At 43.1% G+C, this 13865-nt stretch overlaps 1 protein-coding gene across 1 annotated transcript in view; it reads left to right on the top strand.

The window, feature by feature from the left end:
* hs3st3b1b (heparan sulfate (glucosamine) 3-O-sulfotransferase 3B1b) overlaps window positions 1-13865 on the top strand; it is a 29639-nt gene continuing 15774 nt past the window's right edge. The window contains exon 1 of the mRNA XM_065002532.1: window positions 1-890. Within this exon, the coding sequence (XP_064858604.1) occupies window positions 307-890 (584 nt within the window). The 5' untranslated portion in view covers window positions 1-306. The remainder of the gene's footprint in view (window positions 891-13865) is intronic.

The following is a 13865-nucleotide window of genomic DNA, read 5'->3' as shown; positions in this document are numbered from 1 at the left end:
CGAAGGTTTGGCAACCGCGATGCGTGTGAAGAGAGACGGCTAGGGTGTGGAGTAGCACCACTGAAGTGCACCAGTCGTTCGTATCATTTTCCGAATTCTTTACTGTGGCTCTGGTGAATGACGATTATAGCATGCAATGACTTTGCACCAGTGGATACATCCGCTTTAGTTTATTTGCTTGCTTTATTAATTTGTCCGCTTTAAATGAATGGCATGTGCATTTTGCGAGGCTACTTGATGTGCCATCGGGAGTGAGTGGTTTTGGCAATATGTGTCGCTGGAATATGGTATGCACTCGCAGGGCTTATGGAATATAGCCTGGTTTGTCACAATCTGTATGCGTTCTCATTCAGCCCGGTGAAAAATAAACTCTTTCTGCTCGGCATCATGTTTTTACTCTGGGTATATATGCTCTACTCCTGCGTGGGCTACTGTGCCACCATGCCAAGTTTGGTCGTGGACAATTACCGGGGAAAGGAGACAGGGTCTGTGGTCGGTAAAAGGATAGAGAATAACGGCAGAGTGGACCTCATGTCCAGACTGCTCCCTAGACCCCAACCCTGGGTGGATATAGAATCCGATTACGACGAACCCTCTGTCCGGACCTCCTCCAGAGACTTGCTCAATAACGATATAGACGCGTACAGAGGAGCGGAGGACTGGGACGAGATGAGGGGCGAGGGGCAGAGAGCTCCTGAGCCCGGTGCGATGTCAAGTTTCTCCAACGGATCAGGGAGCAAGAAGCTTCCCCAGGCGATCATCATCGGTGTAAAGAAAGGAGGGACGCGCGCGCTGCTCGAGTTCCTCCGCGTGCATCCAGACATCCGAGCTGTGGGAGCCGAACCGCACTTCTTCGACCGCAACTACGAGAATGGACTGGAGTGGTACAGGTAAATTAATCTACATTATATGCTCTCACATTCAATGTGCATTAAAGATGATAGGTTATCATACATACATCAATGATTTCCATAGATGAACCAGCGCTATACAAGAAACGGTGAGAGAATATGTATGACTGTCAAAGCTACTCATCCAGTTACTAGACGTTGACGTTCCAATAGTTGTCCATAGCAGCCTATTCCTTTCGTTTCGTTGCCTATATCTTCCACAAACATTATATTGGATTGCAAACGGTGGGGGGTTTCTTTGCATTATAACAGTCTAAAATGCACTTAGACTAGCATAGTTGATCATATTAAAATCACAGGAAAAGTTGTATCATCTAATATATCATAAAGCCATAACCAGTATATAATTAAACAATGCAGTGTATGTAAAATTATTCGATAGTATAATTCAGGATAATTATATATCTACGTTTTTATAATACGATTTGTATTAATCATTTATCAAATAAAACGAAATATGTTCAAAAAGTCATTTTAGTTAGTTCCATAATGCATAATAATATGCCTAGATCATATCCTATTCGCTATTTGCAACATACGTATATTCTGCATAAATGTTTAGAGATAACGTCAGTGACCATATTTACGGTAAGGTCAATAGAAAATATGATATCTATAATCTACAGTACAGACTATTACTCTAATAGATTTTTAGTTATGTATATTGGTATGGTGCTTTTCCAAACTCCAAGCAGTTTTGGCGTCAACGTGGACATATAATCGAGTATTCAAACATGCGTAAAACTGTGGGGGTCATTGAATAGCATTAAGAGATAACAAATGCATACGTTTGTATTTTTATTTCTTCAGTTTATGATCCGGTAGTAGGCTAGAATATGCCTGAATGAACATGCACTGTCTTAGTATCGCCTGGGCTGAGCCGTTTCCACGTCGTACAGTGGTCTCTATTGGACACAGTGCAATACTGCAAGTTAACGGGTTACTTTTCATAAAGAATTAATTAAATAATTAGTTGATTATAAACTGAATATAAGTTAATAATATGTCTATTATACTACAGTCTGAAAAGGTCAGGTAATGTGCAAGTTGTGAATTCGAGATCGATTAATTATTATTAGCCTATTATTGGATGCCATATAGGCCCTAATATATTAGAAATAAGATGTGCTTGATTACTTTAATGATCAATTACATTTTTTTGTATATTTCCAACTTTCAAATGTAAATAAATATGCAACATACTTACTATTATAGTTAGGCCTATTTGAGTTGGGAAAAATTATGTTAAGCTTAAATACATTCTAAGCTAAGCGGATTTGTCCTAGCACTCTCCTTCAAAATGTATACATAATAAATGCACTCGAAAGTAACAGTAATCTACAACACAATAGCGCTGGGCTACTCGGAGAACAACAGTAAAACAAAAAACGATTCAAACGTTTCTTAAGAGGGTATACTACCAACTAACCTTTATACCAGTCATTTACATTTTGAACGGATAATGAGTGGGAGGAGGACTAATACACTAGGCTAAGTAGGCTACTGTAGGATAATGAAAGAAAAACGTACCCCAGAATTAATTCAATAGTAAATCAAACAAAATCCCACCAACAGTATATGAGCTATTCCTTGATCAATATTTGGAAATACATGACAAACCCCCTCCTATATTAGTCATACATAATTAAACGTTATAAACAACGTGCTCTACCTCACGTTGGATTCTCTTAACTTAGCCTAGAAAAGTAGTAGGGCCTATTAACATAATTTAGATGTCATATTCAGTATCATATTCAGCAACGACGACTGGGCAACGGCAACTCATATCGAATTAATATGAGTGGAACATTGTGTAGCCTAATCCGTTTACCTGAATGAATTAGTCAAATGAAAACTTTAAAAGAATGAAGTCAGTGCATTAAATGCAGCCAGCCTATGTGCGTTTTTAATTTCAGTTTAACATCGCAGTAAAATGCCGAAAATAGCGTAGCTGTTGAAGGTCTTTGCAGGAAAATCAGGGACCATGCATAGTGGTTGGTTTTCTCCTTGCTTAAACCCCGGGGACATTGCTTTAGTTTAAGGAGAGTTTCTCCATCTCTTTTCCCTGGACGGCGAGCAGAACTAATAGCTCATCTGACAAGTTGATAAAAACAATTGCATGCCCCTCTGAATAATCGGATTTGGTGCTGTGTGTAAAGAGCCGGGCTGTTAAATATGCGAGGCAGTTGAGGGCCCCCAACTAAAGTAGAGCAGTGAAATGAAAGAAAAGCGGAATGAGAAACCTGTGTGTATGGAGTGGGTGTCCGGCTATATGGATTTGATTCAAATAAAGACACTGTCTTTATGTCGAATTTATTATTCAGAGATCCAACTTGAGCTTTTGAATTGGCTTTGATAGCCTACAATTATTTATTAAACTTTGCACACTTTGAAATAAGTTATCCAAATGGTAAGCGCTAATTCTAGCTCATTTTATTTATATTTCCCATGAACCAAATTTCCTCTTCACCATTGCATACTTTTAGAAAGAACAAACACGAGCAAAACGGAACATTGAGCAGTTAATGATAATGGTAATGAGGAAAATAGCTGCGGTGGATTCCTTTGGGCCGATGATTCAACCCTCTCTCTGGCCGTTGTTTACAGAGAAAACACGACGCGAAGGTTGCCTGCTGGCGGGCACCGTGTGAGGAACGGATAGAATAAACACACATGACCCAGCGTTTTATCTGCGGTTCTGGCTGTGTGGCCCATAAACCCGTATCTGTACCTAGAATGAGGCTGGTTCTTAATTTAGTATTCTCCAGGCTTTTCTCGGGCCTCCGGTTATCCCTCAAATCTGCTCAAGAAATCATACCCTCCAGCCAAGCCTCTCTTTTGGCTTATCACTTGATGGGACAAGAGTAACAATATTGCAACACAGTGTAGTTTGATCTGCGGACAAATGTATGTTTAATATATCGGCCAACACACACACACACACACACACACACACACACACACACACACACACACACACACACACACACACACACACACACACACACACACACACACACACACACACACACACACACACACACACACACACTGTTCAGCTGAGCTTTTCCATCTAACCCAGTTTGTCAGAAAGTATCTCATGTTTTAGTAAGCTGTACTGACTTCCCCTCTCATGTCAAACACACCACGCCACGCTCAAATTCTATATCTGGGCACTGGTGTTTTTGCCCGAGACACAAACGCCACGCAAACAAAGTGAAGAGTTGTTTTGTTGCTTTCCCTCTGTCTGTCCTGCTCTTATATAACTTTATGATGTGAAACTCACACATGTGTGGATGCTTTAACAGTAAGATAAGCAGGGTCAAGAAAACTGACCCAACCCCTACTGAAGTAAAGGACAGTGTGTGTCAGAGCGAACCGGCTGGCTGTAGTTCTGAATGTAGTTCTCCCTGCATGCTGCTCATGGAACGTTTTGATCCTTAATTGTCTTCAAGGAGAAGATCAATGAAATCATACTTCATGATTACTACTCTCAACTTCCCCATTAGTGTCACATACTGCACTTTCCATACGAGAGAGAGATCACACCGGATGTATTTTGAAAGTTATAGATCTTGAAAACTTGATTGCTGACATGTATCAACAATGGACTAATAAAACACATACCAAAAAATAGTTTTTGGGAGGAGTTTTCCGTTAAATGGTAGTTTATTGTTGCGTTATGTGTGGGCCATTTACGAAGTCTTTTGCAATAGTGTAAAGCGATCTTCTGACGCCACAATGTTTATTGACACAGTACTACTGTGCCGTCCACTCTTCTTCTCTGGCTAGTTTGCACCATCGTTGTCTCCGCGGGCCAATGGTCACACAAACTTAGCCTTGGAATTCACCAACTAAATGCAGCCCGGGAGAGAATAGAAAAGGAAAGAGAGAGGGAAGGAGAGGCCGTTGCAGAAGTAAAAGAGAATAGAGCAGTGATAACAGGATTATTGTGATTCTCTGATGTACTTTGACAGTTTTTATTTGGTGTCAAAGACAAAACACAAGGCTTGTGCAAGGGGGGCGCTTTGTATCAGGAGGTACACATTTCCACTGTGAGGTCATGCATGAACAGCCCCTAAGGAGTGTGTGTGAGAGAGAGAGAGAGAGAGAGAGAGAGAGAGAGCAGGTCAGGGCAGTCTGTGCTGTGTGGACCAACCAGTTCAATTGAGAACGAAGATACTGTATTCCCTGTCAGTTGAAAGTATCGGTGTTATACTTTCTGGAATAGAACATGGATCACTCATTGTTGTTCTACCCATAGATATCCTTCATTCCTAATTCTATGGTTCTGCCTTATTAGTTCCAAAGGTACTGTTAGCACCTGCTACAGTGTGATCGGAATGCCGATGAGTTGGCCGGTCCTTTCAGTTGGACTGTTTTCATTAGCTACTCAATGAATTCTTCACACTTTTTCAGTGTCTATTTCTTGCCATTTTACTGCACTGAACTCTCTGTTGCCTCCGTTTTTTACGTTTTTACATATTTTGTTGTTTACAACAGCCTTTTTGTCGAGTTGATTTTAAATCTCCGTCATTCTGACAGTTTGCGGTGGTGTTACCTCCCTTTCTGTGTTCATATTCCATATAGATGTATTGGTCATGATGGGGCTCTGATATATCATTTATGGTTCTGTGGTTTGCTTATGGGTGATGGGCTTTCGTCTCAGCTGCCTGTCAGATCCATGCAGTAATGTACTCAGTAATAACAGTAATGTACTCAGTAATAACAGTAATGTACTCAGTAATAACAGTAATGTACTCAGTAATAACAGTAATGTACTCAGTAATAACAGTAATGTACTCAGTAATAACAGTAATGTGCTCAGTAATAACAGTAATGTACTCAGTAATAACAGTAATGTACTCAGTAATAACAGTAATGTACTCAGTAATAACAGTAATGTACTCAGTAATAACAGTAATGTGCTCAGTAATAACAGTAATGTACTCAGTAATAACAGTAATGTACTCAGTAATAACAGTAATGTACTCAGTAATAACAGTAATGTACTCAGTAATAACAGTAATGTGCTCGTTCACTGCTCCTCCCTAAGAGTGTTTTTATGGTTTAAGGAGTAGTTCTGAACACTTCTGGTCGCAAGGCTCCTAACTTTCACACTCTCTATTTGGAGTCTGTCACTCTTGTGTGAATAACTGAGGAATGATCGATCTGTGCTTGTTCACTACATAATCACCATTCTCCCCAGAATCTCCCTATGAGAAAGATAATTGTTGAGCTTTGTTTGAACAAGATTTTCTCTTGAGTTTCTGGCAAACTTTTTGTCACAAAGAAATGGTGAGCCTTGCCTTGAACTGAAGTGCTTGGAGAAAGTTCAACACTCCTTTGTTGACATGTACTATATTTGGTTAATGATTGTGCTTATGATACACTACATGGTCAAAAGTATGTGAACGCCCCTTCAAATTAGTGGATTCGGCTATTTCAGCCACACCCATTGCTGACAGGTGTATACATTTGAGCCCACGCACATGCAATCTCCATAGACAAACACTGGTTGTAGAATGGCCTGCTATGACGAGCTCAGTGACTTTCAACGTGGCACCTTCATAGGATGCCACCTTTCCATCAAGTCAGTTCGTCAAATTTCTGCCCTGCTCGAGCTGCCCCGGTCAACTGTCGGTGCTGTTATTGTGATGTGGAAATGACTAGGAGCAACAACGGCTCAGTCACAAAGGGGTGGGGTATACAAACTCACAAAATGGGAACAGAGTGCTGAAGCGTGTGTGGTGTGAAAATCATCTGTCCTTGGTTGCAACACTTACTACAGAGTTCCAAACTGCCTCTGGAAGCAATGTCAGCACAAGAACAGTCAGTCGTGAAAGCAGCCACACACAAGCCTAAGATCGTCATACGCAATGCCAAGCGTCAGATGGAGTGGTGTAAAGCTCGCCGCCATTGGACTCTGGAGCAGTGGAAATGCATTCTATGGAGTGATGAATCAAGCTTCACCATCTGACAGTCCGACGGACAAATCTGGGTTTGGCGGACGCCAGGAGAATGCTACCTGCCCCAATGCATAGTGCCAACTGTAAAGTTTGGTGGAGGAATAATGGTCTGGGGCTGTTTTTCATGGTTTGTGCTAGGCCCCTTAGTTCCAGTGAAGGGAAATCTTAATGCCACAGCATGACATTCTACATGATTATGTGCTTCCACCTTTGTGGCAACAGTTTGGGGAAGGACCTTTCCTGTTTCAGTATTACAATGCCGCCGTGCACAAAACGATGTCCATACAGAAATGGTTTGTCGAGATCAGTGTGGAAGAACTTGACTGGCTTGAACAGAGCCTTGACCTCAACATCATTGAACATCTTTGGGATGAATTGGAATGCCGACTGCGAGCCAGGCCTAATCGTCTAACATCAGTGCACGACCTCACTAAGGCTCTTGTGGCTGAATGGAAGCAAGTCCCTGCACCAATGTTCCAACTAGTGGAAAGCCTTCCCAGAAGAGTAGAGGCTGTTATCGCAGCAAAGGGGGTACCAACTCCATATTAATGCCCATGGTTTTGGAATTAGCTGTTCGACGAGGTGTCCACATACGTTTGGCTATGTAGTGTGCTTGTAAAATGTCACTTTTATTATTGCACATTAGGGAATTAGGGATGTTTAATGTGATATATAAGCTGAAATAGTTGATCCTTGAGACCGCAAAAGATCACCAACGTGGATGGGCTTTCTCAGCCATGCCAAGTTAATCTGGCTGCTGTTTTGTTTGCAGTGGTTGATCAAAGGTTATGCTTCAGTCTTCTGTTAAAGGAGTAGTTGGACCGAAATGGCGCCATCCCTGAGTGGGGTGTCTTTGTGGGCCGGTGAACCTTTGTATCCCTCCACCCTGTGATAAAGAACCAAAGAAAAAAACGCACTTAATGGCAGCTAGTGTCGGTTAGCTAGCTAGGGCCTGCTTAGAAGCTCCACCACAACAAAGGGACAAGTTGAGCATTGTTCAAAAGGGGAGTTTCAGAGGGGGTAAAAAAATCCTGTTGCGCTATCAAACTGGAGATGGTTGCGAAAGGAAGTCAGTCAGTGTAAAGTTGTTATCTATGGGCCTGCCGGCCCCCCCCCCCCCCCCAGCTCCCTGCTTCCAGAGACCAGACAGGGGCTTCTGTCCGTGTCAACGACAGTTCTGGTTGGATGCCTCTTCTTTTTAACTCCTCACCCCAGGAGCACCCCTGTTTCCATATAGGTGACGTGACCCTACACATCTGCTCTCCACTGACCTCTCCCTCCTTCCTCTCACTGGCAGGCAGAATTTCAGGAAGGCCACCTGGTTGTAGTGCCACCCTGGCAAAGTTCAAACTAACATCATCAACAACAAAATGTCAATTGAATGTGTGCTGTCCAAAAATAGAGACTAAATGGAGAATGAAGGAGTCAACCAGTTTCACAAAGTCTTCTCCTGTAATGACTTACAGTAGGGCTTTTATATTCAGCTGTATACTCTTCTTCTCAAGTCAAAAGAATGCTCAACACACACAGAGATGGACACCATACACACACAGATGACACAGAGCCTTGTCCCTGGGTCCTTAGGGAGTGGTGTGTATTGATTAGTCAGGCCTGATTGGAGGTAAAGCGTGTGGAAGGGTTAGATGGGTTAAGGGCCTTTGACTGGGGTTTAGTGTGGCTGTGTGCTGACTGACAGGGTTTGTGTGCTGACCATCTGCAGAGCAGGAAAACGCTTCTGGACCCTACAGGGCTACTGGACCCTACAGGGCTACTGGACCCTACAGGCTACAGGTCCACACAGGGAAATACAGTTAGTTATGTTGATTTAGAGACTAACCTGCTGAGAGCATCCCCTGTCAACACAGGAAAACATGATTTGTTGTGTCGATATATAAACCAACATGCTGAATTAAGGAACCCAACGTTTCAACTGTCCAACTGTGAGATAGGAAATATATTCACGATAAGAGTTTTGTCTGATAAAGTCATTGACAGACAGTACAATATCTGAAATCTTCTGTGAAACCTCCCAACTGGAGATGGATGCTATTATGTCGTAGTTATAGCTAGAGAGGAATGTTGACTCTGTGGCGATCTGATACTTTGGCGCTGTGATGGCTTCCTGTATCCTTGCCCTGGCCTTCCCTACCTCCACAGCTCCCCTCTTCAGGGGCCAACATGGCCGACCAGCCAACCGTAACGCTGACAGCAGGTTGACATCCCCTCCTCAAAGAGCGGGAGCCGCAAACATAAAAACAAGTCGCTCGAAACCATTCCTCTGTGTTGGGTAAGCTTCCCCAGCGGTCCCAAATGAGAACGGATTATTTTCTTTATGGTCAGGCTTCAACCCTCAGCCCTGGCTGCCCACCCCCCCCGTTCTTCCCCCCCACCACCCCAAAACAACCTCTTTTATGAACCTCCTTTCTCCATTCTTCAGCTGTGCGCTCCGCCTATTGGCAAATAAGAATAGTGTCACATGTCGTGCTCTGTTCGCCCGATCCTGGGCGGGTCTCCCTGCAGGCCTCAGTGACCACGAGTGGTCAGCACGGAAGGGGAGAAGAGGCCCTCGCTCCCCGCTGCCTAAGCTGGCATGGCCCTACCGAATGGAGGGGAGAATAGGGAGAGACTGGGGGTGGATGAGGTGGAGGTGGGGGCTGGATGCTGGAGAAAGGCAGCTTTGAGCATTCATCCCCAAATTACCACCAGCTAATTGTGAAAGGGGTGACCTGTGGAAAGGGGAGTGGCAGCTAGCTAGCGCAGCACTGTGGTGGCCTAGTGGCCCATGTGAGTGGCCCATTCAGCACTACCCACAAAAGTGGGGGGAAGATGGCCGCCGCAGCAGGAACCTACTGCTAGAACTATGGATACAGGAACTCAGTGTCACACACACACACACAAACACACACACAAACACACAAGCGCACACACACACACACACACACACACACACACACACACACACACACACACACACACACACACACACACACACACACACACACACACACACACACACACACACACACAGACAAAATTAAGTTTGAAAAACTCTGACTATTGTATACGCTCATTCATTCACTCTGGCGGAGGAGAGGAGACACTTGTGTGTCTGTCTGTTGATGCCATTTTTGTTCTCCCTTTTGAGAAATAATTTATGTATTCCCCCCAGAGCTGGAGTCAAAGCAAGACAAGGAAGGCAATGATGAAAAGAGTTGGGAGAAGAAGAAATAATCCAGAAAGAAGAAGAAAAGAAGCTATGGTCTTCTGAGATAGTGATGTTTTCCCCCTCTCTCTTTCTCTCTCCTATAGGCCCTTGTGTACTGACCCTCCTTCTGTGCCACTAGTGAATTGGGTCCTATTTAATGAGGTGATAATTTGGATGTGGGAACACATGTCAGAGCAATACCAGACCTCCCTCCTGAGTTAACGCTCATTCATTGCTGCTAAATAAACACTGTTTGGCACATTAAAAGAGCCCAGGGGCTTGGAATTAGAGAAAAACACACACACAAGCGTTCCTATGCGTTGTTAATCATTAGCCTCCTTCTTACTCAATTTTCCTTCCAACACCATGGTCAGTCAGTGTTCTGTTGGCATCGCTCCCCCAGATATTGAGAGATGAGAGAGTGGTAGGTGAGAAAGGGGTGGGCGTAAAGTGGAGGAGGGTGAGGAGAAGGAGAAAGCGATGACATTAGACCTGGACTCGTCCCAGGTATTAAGTCTCGGAGGTCCCCATTAAGGTGTGGGTAGGTGTGGCAGTGGATGGGGCTGCGTCTGGTGCTCGAACCAGGGCTGGGGCTGTGAGAGGGAAAGTAAGAGTTGGGTAGTGGAGACTAGGAGGCCCCCTGAGGTGTTCTATTAACCTTTGGCCATAAAAGAGCACAGCTCATTAGGAGCCCTGAGTGGTCTCCCTCTCTCTCACTCTCTCTCACTCTCACTCTCTCTGTATGTCAATGGGCCTCAGAGGAGAACAGTGAGAACAGCTCAGCTCCAAGACAACCCAGCAAGCCAAACCCAGGGGACAAACTCCCTCTGGCTCTCTCTCATTCTTTTCCACTCTGTCTATTTTGTCTCTATCTTGTCTTTCCTACTGATCGAAAGTACTGGGTGTTTGGAGCTTGTACTCTTCGCTTGTGGAATTATAAAGCTATACAATATCAGTTGTCCAAACTGAACATTTAACGTAAAAAGGTGTGCACCTTTTATCCGCAAATCTCCACCAAAACAATTTGATTATGTCAGGTATGCGTAAATAGTTGTAAAGGAGTCAGGTGCAGGAGAGCAGATGTGGTGTTGCCTTTTATTTTGGCGAACCAAAAACACACGGCAAAGTGAACACGAAATAACAATATGGGTTAACATAACCCAGCGCAACAGACTAACGTGTATAACATGAAACAGAATAAACAATAGCACACAAAGACATGAGGGAAACAGAGGGTTGAATACACAACACATAATGAGGGAAATGAGAACCAGGTGTGTGGGAAAACAAGACAAGACAAATGGAAAATGAAAAATTGATCGGCTATGGCTAGAAGACCGTCGACGTCGACCGCCGAGTGTCGCCCAAACAAGGAGGGGCATCGAGTTCGGTAGAAGTCGTTACAGATTATGTGTTAAAGAAATACACAAATAAGATATGGCAGGGGTATAAAACCGGGGGTCCGCTTAGATATTGCAGGAGGTCCGCAATTTATATATATACAGTACCAGTAAAAAGTTTGGACACACCTACTTATTCCAGGGTTTTTCTTTATTTTAACTTTTAAAAATTTTACTAAATAACACAAATGGAATCATGTTGTAACCAAAAAAGTGTCAAATAAAAATATATTTTATATCTGAGATTCTTCAAAGTAGCCACCCTTTGCCTTGATGACAGCTTTGCACACTCTTGGCATTTTCTCAACCAGCTTCATGAGGTTGTCACCTGGAATGCATTTCAATTAACAGGTGTGCCTTGTTAAAAGTAGATTTGTGGAATTTATGTCTTTCTTAATGCGTTTGAGCCAATGAGTTGTGTTGTGACAAGGTAGGGTTGGTATACATAAGATAGCCCTATTTGGTAAAAGACCAAGTCCGTATTATGGCAAGAACAGCTCAAATAAGCAAAGGGAAATGACAATCCATCATTACTTTAAGACATGAAGGTCAGTCAATCTGAGAAATTTCAAGAACTTTGAATGTTTCTTCAAGTGCAGTCAAGCGCTATGATACAACTGGCTCTCATGAGGACTGCCACAGGAAAGGAAGACCTACAGTTACCTCTGCTGCAAAGGATAAGTTCATTAAAGTTAACTGCACCTCAGATTGCAGGCCAAATAAATGCTTCACAGAGTTCAAGTAACGGATGCATCTCAACATCAACTGTTCAGAGGAGACTGTGTGAATCAGGCCTTCATGATCGAATTGCTGCAAAGAAACCACTACTACAGGACACCATAAGAAGAAGAGATGTGCTTGGGCCAAGAAACACGAGAAATGGACATTAGGCTGATGGAACTCAGTCCTTTGGTCTGATGAGTCCAAATTTGAGATTTTTGGTTCCAACCACCGTGTCTTTGGGAGACGCGGAGTAAGTGAACAGATGATCTCCACATGTATGGTTCCCACCGTGAAGCATGGAGGAGGAGGTGTGATGGTGTGGAGGTGCTTTGCTGGTGACACTGTCAGTCATTTATTTAGAATTCAAGGCGCACTTAACCAGTATGGCTACCACAGCATTAGGCAGCGATACGCTATCCCATCTGGTGTGCGCTTAGTGGGACTATCATCATTTTTCAACAGGACAATGACCCAAAACACACCTCCAGGCTGTGTAATGGCTATTTGACCACTGAGAGTGATGGAGTACTGCATCAGATGACCTGGCCTCCACAATCACCCGACCTCAACCCAATTGAGATGGTTTGGGATGAGCTGGACTGCAGAGTGAAGGAAAAGCAGCCAACAAGTGCTCAGCATATGTGGTAACTCCTTCAAGACTGTTGGAAAAGCATTCCAGGTGAAGCTGGTTGAGAGAATGCAAAGAGTGTGCAATGCTGTCATCAATGTAAAGGTTGGCTACTTTGAAGAATCAAAAATCTAAAATAGATTTTGATTTGTTTAACACTTTTTTGGTTACTACATGATTCCACATGTGTTATTTCATAGTTTTGATGTCTTCAATTTTATTCTACAGTGTAGAAAATGAAAAAATAAAGAAAAGCCTTTGAATGAGTAGGTGTCTCCAAACTTTTGACTGGTACTGTATATGTATTTATTTAAATGTTTTAATGAATATAGCTAGCAACAACAGAATCAACACATTTGGATTTTCATATCTACAGTAGCAAAAAGGAGAATAACAAAGAAGTGTTCTGGCTAAGGCTGACATATTTCCCTGGCAGGGCCCATTTCTCAAATGTCTTTTTAAAATCTGCTTCTTTCTCTTTTTTCTCTCAAACGACTTGTCTTTCTGGCATGGAGAGCGAGTGGATAGAGTTTCGTTGCAAACCATGAGGCCCTCGCTAGAGACAGTGAAAACATTTGTCATCTTGCTCCCAACGTTTCTCCGACATCCAAATGAAATAATGAAACCTTGAAATTGCACTCCACCTTGGACATCAATGCTGGGTGGTAACTTGAACTAGCAGCAGTAGAAAGGGTTAACAACGTGGGTCCCAGCTCGCTCACTGTACTTTCAGCAATTATCTTGTCTTCGAGATGCACTGAGATATCAAAGCAGACAATATCTAGGCTATCATCCAAGACAGAGCTTTAGAATTGCCTGAGGATGCAGGAACACAACAACACTGCTGTCATTCTTCTCCTCACAAATGAACAGTTTAATTTCACTACTGGAACTATCGCTACACAATTTTGCTAATTATACGTTAGCCAGAAAGACGGCTTGTCTTAAGGATTTTGTAAACCATTAACCTACACCACAGCTGTACTGTCTGGGAATAAGGGAGGAGAGACATGTAATGGTACACACACA

Source organism: Oncorhynchus nerka, linkage group LG16 (genome assembly GCF_034236695.1).
Source record: "Oncorhynchus nerka isolate Pitt River linkage group LG16, Oner_Uvic_2.0, whole genome shotgun sequence".
Classification (NCBI taxonomy): Eukaryota; Metazoa; Chordata; class Actinopteri; order Salmoniformes; family Salmonidae; genus Oncorhynchus; species Oncorhynchus nerka.
This window is presented reverse-complemented; position numbering and strand designations above follow the sequence as displayed.